Here is a 17,802-nt window from a genome sequence, read left to right as displayed (position 1 = left end):
TTGCCTGAGTCAATAGAAACTCAGTACAGGGGCGGGAGGTAAATTTGGAGGAAATGGGTTAAACCCTGTTAAACCCTTCAAGGAATGTATAATTCTAAAAGGAGTAATGGTACACACCTATAATGATGGTATTCAGGATGCAGGACTGCTAGGCATTCTAAACCTGCTGGGTTTTCAGAGGGAGTTCAAGGCCTGCCCGCCACTACATAAAAGTCTCAAAAGCAGCAACAAATAAACTAAACAAAATAATGTAACATAAAGTAACGTAAAATGTAACAAGTATAAAATAAAATGAAAAATATAAAATAAAATTCACAATACTTAAGAGAACAAGACAGATACAAATTTGGAGATGCTGGTAATTGTTTGACTCAGCATGTCCAAATCTGATCAAGGAGCCCATTTCTCCCACCTAACATCCACAAAAAAAGCAGTGCTCTAGGAAACACTCACTATATGGTCAATATAAATGACGCCTCAACTTAGCCTGGGTACTGCCTGTTAAGGAAATGAACAAGAGGTTGGTCTCGCGAGATACTTTATCCCATTTATGACCAGGATGATTCATGGCAGATCAAGCACCCATCCTCTCACATTTTCTTCCCAGAATTCTGAAAACACCTCACCAGAAACAGCAAACCATCATTCGGCTGACATCAGAGAAAATAGCAACATCCCTTGCTGAAACCTCTGAACAAAATCTTTGTGTGGAAGTATTTTCCCATGCTAAATCAGAGATTTACATAAGAAACCCTACTATGACATTAACTTGTAGTAGTTAAATTATGCTTTTACAAAAACGGTGAGGCAGACATAAAACACCACTCTTGGTTAGAAATAATATTTATTATCCCCTCCCCCATGTACAGGTTACATCTCAGAAACATGAAGGTATTATCCATGTCATCAATTACAGTTTATAGAAAATAACTCATGTCCTGTCAACAATATATTTCTACCATTTTTAAAACAGTAGCCTTTTTTTGTTAGTTCAAGAATGGTTTTATTTTTTGGATCAAATCAAAACAATTTTTGTTTATATGTAACAATTTCCTGACACAGCCCTTCCCCCCAACCCCTAAAAAAATTCTATGTCCTAAGCAATAAACTTTTCTCATACATTCAGCAAACTTTATATTGAAAAAAAGAGTAATTGAGATAGGTATTTACTCTCGTGCACAATAATAAATCTAGCTGAGCTTCTACACCTTGCTTTGCAATGTTTACATAAAATAAATCATCTCTTATCAAGTTACGATGGTAATTTATTGAAATGTAAATACGAAAGCTATACACTCAATCCAATGCAATTTCCTTCTTTTTAATCTGTAATTAAAGGACAAGCTTTAATACAATGAAGGACAAGCTTCATTCCAAGATGTTTCGCCTTTCCCTCAGCTATCTCTCTGAAAGCTGTAATCTACACTCAGATCATGTGGAGATACATTAAAAACACTGGGGAAAAAACGTTTTAGCTTGCTGACATAATGCCCTTAAGTCTCCTGACATAATGCCCATATTTAAACTTTAAAGTGTAAAATCAGAGTTAAAGCATACTTAATTCATACAGTACATTAATCAACAGTGTCCCACTGACTCAGAAGTTCCCTAAACTGATGTCTTTTACTAGTGTCCTCTTTGCATTTCTAACCACAATTCAATCCAAAAATGTGCTTGTAATAGGCTGCTGGTTTAATTTTAGAATTGCAAGTTTCATACTGGGCTATTTTCAAATATAGAAATGCTATGTGTGGCAATATGAACCATTAATTGTTTTCCCATTACTACAGGTAGAGTTTACTCAAATAAAATTTTACAAGACAAAATGTGAATCTATATATCTATATATGGACATACACATGAATATTTTGAACCTAACTAAAGTTTTATAAGCAATACTAACATTGTTCTGGTTACACATTCCTAAAGACTTAATCATTTTAAAAGATACATGTTATAAAAGAGGCTTATGCAAAAAGCAAAAATTAAAAATCAACATGAACTTTGAGGTTTTCAATATTATTTCAAAAAGCTGTTTCTATTCCCCGTAGAAGAAAACTATGCATTTGTTTATCTTAGGAAAAAAATACAAAAAGATAATGCTATCATGTAAATAATTCACAAAACTATAGCTGTATAATCCCATAAAGTCATACCCACTTAAAGCAAATCACAATTACGCTTATACCATATTATATCACCATCTCCTTTCCTCTTACAATGAGAGGGTTCATCTTTTTTTAACTTAAGTTACTAGTGCCACAGAAATTCAAATCTCGCTAATAACAAATTAGTCAAGATTACAAAATAAGGCATTCTGCTCATGTAATGAAAGTAACACACTTAGTGTAATAAAGCAAGTTCTTAACATCTGCAAATTTCTAGCATCTGAACATTATATAGAAGGCAATCTTTACCAACAAGTTCAATTAATTGCTCCTTTCCAGGGAAACAGAAAACATACATAAAATGCTCAATTTTGACTATTTCTCTGAAACAGAAGTTGATCTTATGTTTAATAAAGTCCATCCTTAGAAGCAGGGATGAAAAATATAACTATACCATTTCTAAGTCTGTAGGTCACACATTGATTTTCCAAATTATAGATTAAATCTAATTTGACAAATCCCTGTAGTGTTACTCAGGGGAAAGAAAAATAAGAGGACTCAGAACACACACACATACACGCACGTGTGTATGCTGTGTGTGTGCATACATACATGCTGACACATGCCAATAGTTTTCTTAAACATTAATTATCCAGAGAGGATCAAAATTCTTCATCACTGAGCTGCAGCATGTATAAGGGGCAGCACTGCAACCTGTATTAGCACAAGGTATGAATTTGAATGAACTTTTAAAAAACTAGTACCTTGAACCAAAGAGTTTACCAAAGATGAACTCTTAAATACATATTTTCTGAAAGTTGGACATTAAGTGTTGCTTAAATAAACAAAAATAGAGGATAAATTCAATATTCTACTGTCTAGATATTTTAAAGCAATGGTTATATCATCATTAACAGGTAAAATGCACCTAATTTGGGTCTTTTGACACCTCTTGTTTTAAGTTGTATGATCAAGTTCTTCACAGTTTAAAATATTGTGAAGAAATATATTTATGTATAACTATTCACATACATACTATGTACACATACTATGTATTTGATGTATCCATAAATTCTGAGTATGTGTGTATCAGCAGGATACCCCACACATGTGCAAGGAACCCTGAATAACAGACTGGTATAGACTATGAAATGGTTTCCCAGAAAAGTGTGGAAATAACAAAAGAGTGTTATTATGAATAATTATAATAATAAAAAATTCTATCTTATTTACATAGTGCCTATCTCCCAAGAGGTAAATAAACTTTTATAGACATTTTTAGTATCTCTGTGATACAGGGCATTGGAGACACTATCAATTCTTTTTCCATAACCAAGTAACCTGCCCAGGATTATCAAGTTTAACAGTGGCAGAGTACAATACAAACATGGAGATCTCCTAGTTCCCCAAATCTCCAATTACCAGATGTAACAGTCTTCTGGCAACACCAAGACTTACAATATTTAACAGTACATCTACCACAAAAGATTAATTTTTAAGTCTTATACTTGTGATTGTGCGTTATATTTATACCACAGGGAGATCAAAATGGTTTTTGGTTTTGGCAGATGAAAAGTCTAACATTCAGTGTGATTATAATTCAGTGTAACTTCTCCAGTTTAAGTGCGACACAGCTGATTGGTCTACTGGGGAGATGCAATCAATATCTAATCATGGCCAAAGGTTCTCAATCCAAACAGCTATTGCTTGATTACAGAGATAGCCTACAATCTTGTATTGTCTTAAAGGTCTTTTCTTTCTCCACATATGATACACACATATAAATAAGCATTTTAGCACAAAATGTACAGTTGTATCAGTTCATGTTCAAAGGTCTTAAGGGTGAACTTTAAAGGCCAAGAGCTCCTCAGAGTGCATGTTATTTAAAGATCGTAGATCTGGCAACTTTAGAAGTAGTTTTGTAAAAATTGAGGCCTCATTTGGATGGTTTTTCATTATTAAGGTCCTTAGTGCACGAATGAGGGTTTCCTGCAAAGCCTCCACAGAGTTGACATTTTCTATTCCAGATCGATCTAATGGGAAATGAAGAACAGAGAAATACAGAGAAGACACATTATTAACAATAAATACATATATACTTCCTACTCATCAATCTAATTTAAAAAGAATTTATACACCGGAATAAAGGCAAAGATAATTGACAAAAATCACAATTTTCCTAGCTATTATTTAATGTGCATATAGTTCATTATACAGGACATTAAATATATCAAAATTCTTCAGTGTTTTGGGATTTCTACCAGCAAAATACTACATGTTTTTGTTCTTGCTTTTGCTTCTGAGACAAGGTCTCACTATGCAGTCTGGGCTGGCCTCAAACTCATGAAAGTCCAGCTATCTCAGCCTCCCAAGTGATGATACTACAGGCATATGCTACCATACCTGTCCAAAACTAAATTCTGATTTCTAAACTTAGATGCCATCTTCTGACTTCAACTACTTCTAATTAGCAAAATAAAATAATGTAGTACACAGAAATATATGTTTACTACATATGGACGTATTGCTACCCCATGCAGGGTAGACAGGCAGCCTCCAAAATGCCCCCCAACAGTCCCCCCACTCTGGTATTCAATCCTTCTGTAATCCCCTCCTCTTGAGTGGGCTAGAATTACTGCCTCACCTCTAATGAATAAAACAAGGCAGAAGTGAGAAGAGGTCACTTACAAGATTGGGTTACCAAAAGACTATGGCTTCTATCTTAGGTACTCTTTACTCCCTCACACAAACGCCAGCTGCTGTGGTGTAAGTCATCCCTTGGCAAGGGTCTCAAGTATGGGACTCTAGTCTCCAGCCAACAGGCCACAAACAACAGACACTTAACTCAAATGCTTTCAAGGAGCTGAGTCCAGCCAATAACCCCGTAAGCCCCATGAGGCCCTTCTCTACTTGAACCTTTAAAGCCCACCATAGCTCTGTACTAAGCTGCGCTACAACCTCCTAAGAAACTTCAAACCATCATAATACTCTTATTCCCAACCCTCAAAAATTGTAAGGTAATATATATTCGCATTTTAAGCCAAAAAGTTTTGAAGGAATTTATGGTACCAATAATAGGTAACACATCATGCAACCTTATTACATTAGTTACATTACCCTGCATTCACTTTCATTTCATATGTTGTTTACCCAGCTTACCATATAAAATATAAATTAGTGATTTAGCATAGACCATGGATAAAGTTTGTTTGTCTTTTTGTTGGTTTTGAAACAGAGTTTCACTATGCAGTTCAGGTTGGCCTTAAAACTCGCTTTGCAGCCCAGGATGGCCTCAAACTTGCAGCAATCATCCTGCCTCAGCCTCCTGTGCCACCATGCCTAGCGAGCAATAAAGTATCTTAGAACCAGTCAAACTTTATGTAGATTGCCCAAGAACTTTCCTCATCAAGTGTTATTTCCTCTTTACAAATGGAGGCAGCAACCCATAAGAAATATGCAGTGACAGTGACCTCCCCACAGCCCCCACTACAGGGAGGTTGCAGAAGAAGAAAAAAGACTTCTTTTCTACCAGAAAGCAAATTTCTCTGGTCATTCATGTACTTTCTTTTTTTACAAAGAAGTCTTTCATTATTCCTAATAGCTGAAAAAGGTCATTTGCAGTATTAGCATTTATAACAAGGACTAAAAAGTAACAGCAAAGGGGGTACAGGAACTAGCACAAAGAATCAACAAATGGGATCTCATCCTATTGAAAAGCTTTTGCACAGCAAGAAAAACCATCATCAGAGTGAAGAGACAGCTCACAAAGTGGGAGACAGTGTTTGCCAGCTGTACCTCAGATAAAAGATGACTAGCAAAAACAAAGAACTCAAAACAAACCAGTCCTCTCCGATTTAAAGGCTCAATCCAAACATAAGAATCTGAGATAAATACACACTTCTTTGATGAAGAAATACAAACAGCAAATAAATAAATGAAAAAGTGCTCATACTTTTCATTTGAGAGATACGAATAAAAACACTGAGATTCCACCTCACCCCAGAAAGAACCGCTATTATCAAGAAATCAAATAATAACAAACTCTGGAAAGGCTGTGGGGGAAAAGAAATTATTCTCCACTGTTGGTGGGAATACAGACTGGTGCAACCATTGTGGAAATCAGTGTGGAGAGTCCTCAAAAAACTAAAATCAAAGGTCCCATTTGACCCAGCTAGTCTGCTTCTGGGCATCTTCCCAAACCCTTTAACAATGCTTCCAAGAGTTTCTCTTGCCTCCAATTCTTTTGACAGAATCTCACCTCACTATATAGTTCAAACTGGTCTTCAACTCACAATACAGTTCAGGCAGGCCTAGAACTCTCAGCAATACCCTTGCCTCAGCCACTCAAGTGCTGGATTTACAGGTGTGTGAAGCCATACCCAGCTTCTTGCCTCTGATATTTATTGCCTTTTTGTTTTATATTTTATTTTTTGGCTTTTCTTTTTAAATATCCTTGCATTTCATTAAATCAGGCACCAAGCACATAATGTGTGTGCTGGTTACTATTTTGGGTGGTAGGGAATCCAAGGTGAACAAATCAAATTTTGTTTAACGAGCTCACATTTCACAAAAGAAAATACTTGCTTCAATCTTATCAGCAATGATTTACAATGTCAAAAAGGGAGAAAAAACATCCGTGATCTTCTCCAACAAAATGGAGTAGGAACTAATACTATAAAGAGTCAGCCATTTGGTGAGTATTTGGCATTTAAATAACCTATGCTTCTCTATACAACTCAGAACTGCAGAGAAATAGATACCTATACCTAGAAATGTAAATCATATTCATTTACCTAAAGCTACTGTCTTTGTGATTTCAAAGCCAAAGAACTCAATTACAAATCTGGCTAAATCATAAACAAAAATCGCCTGGAGTCTGTAACCTCTAAATGCACAGACTGATTTAGAAATCATCTTTGAAACAGTATACCACATTAGGCTGCACTATACATATCTATCTTCTACTTGCGTAACTAATTCTTCATCCTGCTTTCAAGTCTGTACTCCACCACAACTTCTCTATGTACATTAACTCGCATGATATCTGTGTAAAGACCAGATCAATGAATGCCTGCCTGGCAAGTGCAAGGTCATGAGTTTGCTCCCCAGTACAAAAAAAAAACAAAAAAACAAAAAACCAGACCAATGGGCTTTCAAACATCTGCTTAGCCAGTTATTAAAAATGTAGCCTTGAGTAACTTTTAAGCCTTCAGTCTCTTAATTCCCTTACCCAACATAACAGGATAGCATGCCTTGGCTCACATGAGAGTTGTACTGTAAGGACTTAATATAATGAAATCTAAAATTAATGAGCACATCTTCTAATAACAACCCAAATTAAAAAAAAAAACTACAGATTCTAAGGAAATCAAAAAGCTGTTTTAAAGGAAAAGCAATTCGGGGCCAGGGATTTAGCTCAGTGGTGTAGGCGCCTGCCTGGCAAGTACAAGGCTGTGAGTTTGATCCCTGGTAACCTCCCCTGCAAAAAAAGAAAAAGAAAAAAGAAATAAAGAAAGAGCAATTCATGATGTTGTTTAGTTCTAAGCCAGTGATTGCAAATCTTGCAGAGCTTTCAACAATGCAAAGAGTCTGCTGTAGCACACATACCATAGGGTTACCAGTACTGTTCTAAGAGGTTGATACAGAACTTGAATAAGCAGCCCATTTCTTCCTTGATACATGGAACATCCCCACTTCAGGCTGCAGTGATTTAGGGCAAAGACTTACATCACTTCTTCTATCACTTCAATCCAATGTAAACACTAGGAACACTACATAATCTGAACACTGCAAACATGGCTTTTGACACTTCAACCTTGAAAGTGATAAATGAAGCATGGAAAACAATTAGTTACAGAACAGAATATAAATGTTTTAACTCCTGATTACATATAGACCATATCATAGCAAAAGAGCCCACGGTATGAAGAAAGAATGATACAGTGCCTATGTATAATAAGGAAATTCTATCTAACTCATCCGTGAGAGATGACGTAGCAGTTAAAGAACACAGATGCACCTGGTGATGTGGCGCACGCCTATAATTCCAGCATTTGAGAGGCTGCAGGAGGATTATCATGAGTGTGAGTCAGCCTGGGCTACATGGTGACTTCAAGGCCAGCCTGAACTTGACAGCAAGACCCTGACAAGAAGGAAGAAAGGACAGACCGACAGGAGGGAGGGAGGGGAGGCAGGCAGGCAGGCAGTCAAGCAAGTTGAAAGATCAAAAATGTGAGTATAAGCCAGCCATTGTGGCGAATACCTATAATCCCAACACTCTGGGGGCTGAGGCAGGAATATATAGAGTTCGAGCCAACTCAGGCAACTTAAGTGACTAAGCAAGACCCTATCTTGAACTTAAAAATTTAAAATGGGCTGGAGCTATAGCTCTATGCAAAGGCCTTGGGTTCAATCCCTTCCTGGTAGAGATAATCTTACATGCAGAAAAAGAAGACATATAGTACTCCAATTAGCAATGACCAAAAAAATCTACAGCCAGGCATATTATGGTCAAGATTCCAGACTTCCAAGAGAACATGGCAGATAGATAGCAGCAGCTACGGAGGCTCTCTGAGATACCCTGCTTAGAATCCAGGAATGGGGTGGTGCGAGGAGTCCTAAACAAGGGGAGATGTACCCTGCCAATCCAGGAACGAACTAAGCTAAGAGAAACCAACTGGAAACGCAATCCCGGTGCTATAACAGGAACAGATAAAATCTCAGCACCGAAGCTGGATCCCATGCCACTGGAAGCCGTGATTTGAATTTCCTGCTACCACTGCTGCATCCAAATCAGCACGGCAGGGAGAGAGAGAAGCAAAAACTCTGAGAGTGGGAATTGGCGAATGGAGTTGAGAACGGGACTGGCAGGGAGCCTTGCATCGATCTACAGTGAGTGAGCGGAACGGGGACCCTTCCATAGAGTAGGAGGCTTCAGCAAAGGACATACTGGGACCAGGCAGACTTGCCGGAACAGGATACTGCAGTAACTTTAGTCGCATACTCCCCTCTCAAGCGGGAGTGGTGGGGAGTGCCTGGCCTGAATGACGCCATGGACTAAGACCCAGTAGGCTAGCCTAAACCAGGTCCCAGCATCTGGAGGTGCACCCTAGCAGTGAAGCCTTCAGTAGGTTGACCTGGAGGGGCGAGCCCAGCAGAGGCTGCCCAGGTCTGTGTCTCCCCAGTACACTGCAGTGGGCAGGAACACCTACCCAGCAATTGAAACAAACTGTAACAGACAAAGAGAAAAAAAAAAACAGGGCCTCCTATATTTGCTTGTATGGAAGGAACAAAAAGTATGGGAAGAGGAAGCAACAAGAAAGGGTCCTCAGTTCCCAATCCTGAGAACACTGATCCAGGAAAGGTGAATGCAAAGGAGAATGAGGAAAGAAAACATGCAGTATCAGACACGGCACCAAGAGACATAAAGTGCTATTTCCGGAGCCTCATAGACGAGTTCAAAAGAGAAGTATTTAACGAAATACACCAAGATATAAGTAGAATAGTTAGAGAAATGCTAAGCACCACCCAAGAAAAAACAGATGGTGGAATGGAAGAACAGAAAAAAGGGGAGAATTGTTTGATGGAGAAAATAGAAAACCATAGAATATGTGAAGCAGGTTCAAAGAGATTACCAGAAAACTAAAAACTTTATCGAAAGCTGGCATAACAGCTTGAAAGAAACTAAGGATAGGTTATCTGAACTAGAGGGCAGATTTGTAATGTGGGAGCATGAAAGGAAAAACTTCTTAAAAATAACAAGAAAACAAATAGCAATAATACAAAGGCTAGAAGATGATAAGAGGATCTATAACTTAAGAATTAAGAACATAAAAGAAGAAGTAGGGACACAAACAAATGGACTACAAAAGCTATTCACAGAAATAATCCAAGAGAATTTCCCTAATTTAGCAAAAGGTAAAGATGCTCAGATGTATGAGGCATACAGGACCCTAGCCACCTAAAACCCAAACAGAGCTACAACCAGGCATATAATAATCAAAATTCCAGAAATCCAATATAAGAACAGAATATTAAAAGCCGTCAGAAACAAGAAACAGATCACTTACAAGGGAACACCATCAGAATTATAGCAGACTTCTCAGCACAAACCATCAAATCACAAAGAGCGTGGGTGGAAATAATTCAAGCTTTGAAAGATAATAACCTCCAGCCAAGATTGATATATCCTGCACAACTGTCCCTAGAAATTGATGGAAAAACAGGGTGCTTCCAGGATAAAGAGGAACTAGGGGAATTTGCAACCACCAGTTCAACTTTACAGAGAATACTGCAGGGTATTCTAAAAAAGGAAAATACCAAGATTCCAGAAATAGTGGCAGAGAGGCCACAATGAATGGAGCAGAAAGCGAAATGAAGAAGACAAACTGACAACAAACGACAGAAAGAGCTCAACAGAAATGAGGCAGAGAAGATTGGATGGTAGGAACAGCTATTTTGTAGAAAACAAGACATCATAATAGCTAGTGCTGATTTAGTATCATCTTGTTTTCAAGTCCCATCAAGCTTTTATTCTTCTGTCTCCATTGGTCTTAACAGGTTGTATCTTCTTGGCTTTTATTATATGTGATAATATAAACAAAAAATCTTATAGACAAGGAGATTATACAGAAACCGTTGTTCATTTTCTGATAGTTGGTTCTAAATACCCTGTAATACTGTCATTCTCTTGAACGGTTTTACATTGTCTTGATATGTTTGGTGCTACAGTATACAAAGTTATACTCAAAGATTTCATGGAAAGAAGACACTATGGTAACTACTTTTATGTCAAGATATCTTGTGGTGAAACACTATTTTGCTTAAATGGTTATGCTTTGACCTGCGCTATTTTGTTATGCCCTCTTTTATCTCAATCTCCTTTTTTTAAATTATTTACTTTTTTATTTTTATCTTTTTAATTAAGGGGAAAATAAACAAAAAATAGCAGGATATATTATAGTAACACACTCTGATTTCCTATTAACTTGATTTGAAACCCTGTATTGCCCTCACCATCTTGTTTTAACTGATTTTCCCCTATTCTGCTTTGCTTGATAGTACCAAGTTCAAAAGTATAGGCAACAACTGTGAAGACAATAAGATTCATTATGACACCCATTCTGGTTGACTATTATCTTCTTTTAAAGTCCTGTAATGTCTCCAATGTTTTGGTTTTATTCTTTACTGTTTTGCTCCATTTTATTATAACTGATGATATAGCCAATTCTTTTTAAGATAGCAAGAGGCAGTATGGTAACCATTGTTGATCACCTTGTATTTTGTTTTCATTATCTATTATGTCCATCCTTTTGATTTGACAGACTCTGTTCTGTTATGTCACATTTGATTTTACTCTCTTCAAAAAAAAGTAGTAAGAACTGTATGAGTAATAAAACCCAAAATGTGTAATTGTCATTGTACAAAAGAAAGGAAAAAAAAGTGCTCTAAAGGATATAATTGCATATATATTTAAGTGTATAAGATAGATAACCATATTACTGAGTTTTGTTGGATCATTGAATAAAACTGTTTGCAGTCTCACTGTCTGAAAGTTCACTTTATATGCTTTAATTTTGTAACTTGAACAACTATTTCTAAGATAACAATATGTAATCTATTAACTAGTGATTTCCTACTGTTTATTCTTTCTGAAATTCTGTATAACTTGTACCCTTTGTTTTTCTTTTTCTCCTTAAATAAAATTAAAAAAAAAAAAAAAGATTCCAGAAATTCAACCCGAAAACAGAATCTTTTAAAAAGTTGTTAGGAAAAAGAAACAAATCACCCATAAAGGAAAGCCTATCAGAAGAGAATCAGAGCTGACTTCTCAGCACAAACTCTCATGTCAAGGACAGCTTATAGTGAAGTACCCCAAATTCTAAAGGAAAACAACTGTCAACCCACATTGACATACCCTGAAAACTATCTTTCAAAATTCATGAAGAAATAAGATACTTCCATGACAACATATGAGGAAATTTATGACCACAAAACAAGAACTCCAAAATGTTCTGAAGGACATTCTAGAAAGAGATAATAAGGATCACAGCTCCATGAACCCAAACAAAGGAATTCACCAGGAAAGGCAAACAATTATAGGAAAGAAAAAAGAAGGGGCAGCCAACAACAGGAAAGTAACATTTCAAGGATAAGTCAAACATGTCAATTATTACCATCAATGTTAATGGTCTCAATTTACCACTTAAAAGACCACAGACTAGCAGAGTGGATCAAGAACCAAGATCCAACAATATGCTGCATATAAGAAACACATTTAACTCAAAAAGAAATTCAAAGACTGAAAGTCAAAGGATGGAAAACAATACTCCATGCAACAGGAACCCAGAAAAAAGCAGGGATGGCTACTCTATTTGCAGACAAAGTGAATTTAGAGCCAAGGTTGATTAAGAGATAAAGAAAGTTACTACATCCTCGTAAAGGGAACAATCCCAGAGGAAGAGATAACAATCATAAATCAAGATGCAACAAATGCCAGTACACCCAACTATATAAAACAATTACTAACACACACAAAAAATCAAGCCCTAATACAACTATATTGTGAGACCTCAATACCCCCTTGTCACAGAAAGACAGATTAACTACGCAAAAAATCAATAATGAAATATTAGAACTAAACCAAACTTTCGCCCAAATGGACTTAGCAGATGTCTATGGAGTGATCCACCCCCCACAACATCAGAATACACATTCTTCTAAGCTACACATGGGACATTCTATAAAACATACCATATATTGACTCATAGAACATGCTTAAGCAAATGCAAAGGAACTGAAATTATCCCATGCATACTATCAGAACAGTGCAATGAAACTGGAAATTCATGTTAAAGGAAACCACAAGAACTTCATAAACACATGGAAATTAGCACCCTACTGAACAACCAATGGGTCACAGATAAAATTAAAAGATGAAATTAGTTTTTACAGTTTAACGATAATGATAGTAAAACATACAGAACTTGTGGGACACAATGAAAGCAGTCTTAAGAGGGAAATTTATAACAGTAAATACCTTTACAGACCAACAGAGCAAGTGCATATAACCAACTTAATCTTAAACCTCAAACTTCTAGAAAAAAAAGAGCAGGCTAAACCAAAAGCTCTTACAAGAGAGGAAATCATAAAGATCAGAGCAGAAATTAACACACTGGAGATTAAAAAAACAACACAAAGAATCAATGAATCCGGGAGTTGGTTCTTTGAAAGATTAAACACTGACAAACCCTTAGCCAACCTTATATAAAAAAAAAAAAAAGAGGTAAAACAAGACTTAAATCTATACACTTAGGAATAAAAAGGGAAAAATCACAACAGACCTTGCAGAAATCCAGAAAATCATCTATTTCTACTTTAAAAACTTGTGTTCTGGTAAGATGGAAAATAAAGAAGACATAGACAGATTCCTAGATACATAAGAATTACCAACCTGAATCAAGAAGATATAAAAATTCTAAATAACCCAATATCCATAAATGAAATAGAATATGTAATTTAAAAACCTATCAACAAGGGCTGGGGATTTAGCTCAGTGGCATAAATGCCTACACTTTGCAAGTGCGCACAGCTGTGAGCTCGATCTCATGTTGGGGTGGGGGTTAAAAAAAACCCTATCAACAAAGAAAGCCCAGGCCCTGATGGATTCACTGCTGAATTCTACAAGAAATTTAGTGAAGACCTAATAATGCCACTACTTCTCAAACTCTTTAATGACACTGAAAGGATAGCAGCACTCCCAAATGCATTCCTGGAAGCAAGCATTACTCTGATTCCAAAACCAGAGAAGGACCCAACTTAGAAAGAGAATTACAGGACAATCTCCCTAATGAACGCTGATGCAAAAATCCTCCAGAAGATACTGCCATACAGACTGCAGCAAATCGTTAAGAAGACTGCACACCATAATCAAGTGGGATTTACCCCAGGGATGCAGGGATGGTTCAACATACATAAATCCACAAATATGACATACCATATTAACACAGCCAAGGACAAAAACCATATGACCATCACAATAAGATGCAGAAAAAGCTTTTGACAAAGTTCAGCACCCATTCATGATAAAAACCCTACAGAAAATCGTAACAGATAGTCTTTATCTCAATCTGATAAAAGCCATCTATGACAAACCAACAGCCAACATCATACTAAATGGATAAAAACTGGAAGCTTTCACTCTAAAATCAGGAATAAGACAAAAATGTCCACTGTCTCCACTCTTATTCAACACCGTCCTGGAGCAATGAGATAAGAGAAAGAAATAAAAGGAATAAAGAAAGGAAGAAGTTAAACTATCCTTATTTGCAAATGACATGATACTCTACTTAGAAGACCCCAAGAACTCCACCAAAAACTTCTAGATTTAATGAGCAAATTCAATAACATAGCTGGTTACAAAGTCAAAACTCAAAAGTCAGCAGCCTTTCTGTACAGGAGTAACAACTCACTGAAAGAGAAACCAGTGAAACAATTTACAATAGCATCCAAAAAGATGGAATACCTAGGGATCAATCTAACAAAGGATATAAAAGACCACTACATTGAAAACTACAGGACTCTGAAAAAGGAGATTGAAGAGAATATGAGAAAATGGAGAGTTATCTCATGTTCTTGGGTAGGACCAATATAGTGAAATCGACCATACTTCCAAAACTGTTATACATATTCAATGCAATACCAATCAAAATTCCAGTAGCATATCTCACAGAATTAGAGAAAACAATCCTAAAATTCATCTGGAAACAGAAGAGACCTAGAATAGCAAAGGCAATCCTGGGAAATAGAAACAGGACACGCAGCATCACAATTCTTGAATTGAAATTATACAATAAAGTTACTGTGATAAAAACACAATGTGATACTGTGGAAAAAAACATACCTGAAGATCAACGTAACAGATTAGAAATTGCAGATACAACTGCAGACACACTAAGCCACTTTATCTTTGACAAAGGTGCCAAATACATTGACTGGAAGAAAAACAGCCTCTTTAATAAATGGTGCTAGAAAACCTGGACCCATATTTTTCACCATATACTAAGCCAGAATCAGAATGGATTAAAGATCTTAATATTAAAAAAAATATTAAATCTCCTGGGAGATAAGAACAGGTAAAATTCTTGAAGACATTGGTATAAGCAGACTTTATGAACAAATCCTCAATTGACAGGAACTATCACCAAGAATTAACAACTAGGACCCTACTGAAAAGCTTTCACACAGCAAGAGACATGATCATCAGAGTGAAAAGAAACCCACAGTGTGGGAGAAAATGTTTGCCAACTGTTCCTCAAAGGATTACTACCAAGAACATATAAAGAACTCAAGACAAATCAGTCCTTCTAGATTTAAAGATCCAATCCAAAAATGGGCATCTGAGATGAATACACACTTCTCAAATGAAATACAAATAGCAAATAAATACATGAAAAAATGTTCAGCATCACTGGTCATTCGAGAGATGCAAATTAAAACAACACTGAGATTCTCTCTCACTGCAGAAAGAATGGCTATTAACAAGAAATCAAGCAATATCAAATGCTGGAGGGACTGTGGGTAGAAAGGAACCCTTCTCCACTGCTGGTAGGAATGCAGATTAGTGCCACCACTATGGAAATCAGTGTGGAGATTCCTCAGAATATTACTAGAGGTCCCATTCGACTCAGCCATTCCCCTTCTGGGTATCTTCTCAAAACAATTAAAAACACCATGCCACAATGATGTATGTGCACCCATGTTTATAGCAGCACAGTTTATAATAGCCAGATCTTAGAAACAACCTAAATGTCCATCAACTGAGGAAAAGATAAAAAAGATGTGGTATTTCTGTACAATGGAGTACTACTCAGCCATAAACTATAGACTTTTATAGATAAATGGATGCATCCTGAGAATATATTCATTAGTGAGATAAATAAAACACACATGTGTAAACATCATATTGTTTCATTAGTGTGACAAGCTGAAAGAAAAAGCATGTATATATGCACGCATATGTACATAAAAAATTGTTAAGATAGTTATACTATTAATTTCTCTGAGTTCACTGAAGAGAAAGATTTGTGAGGTACTGTTTGGACAACTGAATGTAAATGTCTTGTGCTCTGGGTGACTGATTTGTGAATGACAATACGCAATGTATGTATCACTGGTGCCCTGACTGATGTGTTTTGAAATTTTGTTATAGTTTTTTTTTTTCTTTTTCATTTGCTTTTATCCTTGAATAAAACAGACTTGACAACAAAAATGAGCTCTCAAACCCTGGATATTCCTAAAACCAGGGACTGACACTACACTAGGGTCGCATGCTACAATGCCTGCCTTTAACAGGACATGGAAACGAAGACCCAAAAGGACAAAATTAGTTATCCAGATCACAATGAAAATTCAACGGCAAAGCTGAACTAAAGCTATAACTTACATAATCATGTACCTTTGCAATAAACCATACCAATGCCTCTTAATGCTTTTAACATTTGCAAGTAACCCACATAGCTAAAATTTGATTGATATTTGGACCACATACCTACAAATACACAATGCTAGAAAAAACAAATCCACAAAATATTTATACTAATAAAAATTTAATCAAAAGCTTAAGTGGTAAATGCAAGCCCAGATTTGAAAAGCATTTGATGACTACTGTACCTTGATATATACAATCTTGATAAAAAGAAAAAAGTAAAAAATGCTAGGCGTGGTGGCACACACCTTTAGAATCTCAGCGCTCTGAGAAGCTGAGGCAGAAAGATATGATTTAAAGCCTGAGCAACTTAGTGACTCAGCAAGACCAAGACCTCACTCCTCAAAATTTAAAAAAAAAATTTTTAAATGTAGTTCAGGACAAAGGTCCTCAGTACCTTTCAATCCACAATACCAAAAAAGGGAGAAAAAAGGGTCGGGTATATAGCTCAGCGGCAGTGCCTGCCTGTCAGGTGTGTGGTCATGAGTTTGATCCCCCATACCAAGAAAAAAGAGGGGTGGGGGTCAAAAATAATAAGTTCGTATAATTTCACATTTTCTGTTACACTTTATTACCTAGCTGGCTAGAACCTAGTTAGCTGACTATAATCCAGATGGTGAACCTTCTTGCTTACCTGCAGACACCAGGACAACTGCTGTAAACAAACTCATCTCTTCGTCACTCAGCTGGAGGGCATTTAGCTTTTCACTAAATTCAAACATAGAGTTTAGCAGATCCCCTGCTCCCATTGAGTGTAAGTCATCCACACTATACTTCTTTCCACTTAAAAAGGTGACAGTACGTTCCTTTGCATCAAATAATGATGCAAACCGTACCATCAAAACCTGGAAAAAGAAGAAGATTTAAATGTATTTGGAGAAGTTCAGCAGTAATTTTACTAAACACTCAGTGTTCAAGTCAGTTAAGAAACATCCTAAATACAACAGAAAGTTGTAAAAGATATTGCTTATTTTTACCTGGAACCACTTTCTCTACCAAAACAATAAACATTCCAAGGGTAAGCATCAGGAAAAAAAAAAAGCCAGGCACCAATAGCAAAATGCTTTTGAGTCCTGTGACACTCTGTAACTACTTACAAAGACTCTGAAATGCAAATCTATAATTAAAGCAAGCAATAATGCCAAGAAACTTTAAAATGGGCTGTAGCCAAAGGCATTAAACCCTTTAGGTTACTATAAATATCACATG

General features: G+C 36.5%; 1 protein-coding gene across 1 annotated transcript in view; it reads right to left on the bottom strand.

The window, feature by feature from the left end:
- Window positions 1–827: 827 nt before the first annotated feature.
- Nr1d2 (nuclear receptor subfamily 1 group D member 2) overlaps window positions 828–17,802 on the bottom strand; it is a 37,312-nt gene continuing 20,337 nt past the window's right edge. Inside the window, exons 7-8 of the mRNA XM_003480164.4 lie at window positions 17,228–17,438; window positions 828–4,141 (exon numbers count right to left, since the gene is read on the bottom strand). Of these exons, the coding sequence (XP_003480212.1) occupies window positions 3,945–4,141; window positions 17,228–17,438 (408 nt within the window). The 3' untranslated portion in view covers window positions 828–3,944. The remainder of the gene's footprint in view (window positions 4,142–17,227; window positions 17,439–17,802) is intronic.

This window comes from Cavia porcellus, unplaced genomic scaffold (assembly GCF_034190915.1).
Source record: "Cavia porcellus strain 051 isolate PalLab524CR breed Dunkin Hartley unplaced genomic scaffold, mCavPor4.1 scaffold_10, whole genome shotgun sequence".
Lineage (NCBI taxonomy): Eukaryota > Metazoa > Chordata > Mammalia > Rodentia > Caviidae > Cavia > Cavia porcellus.
This window is presented reverse-complemented; position numbering and strand designations above follow the sequence as displayed.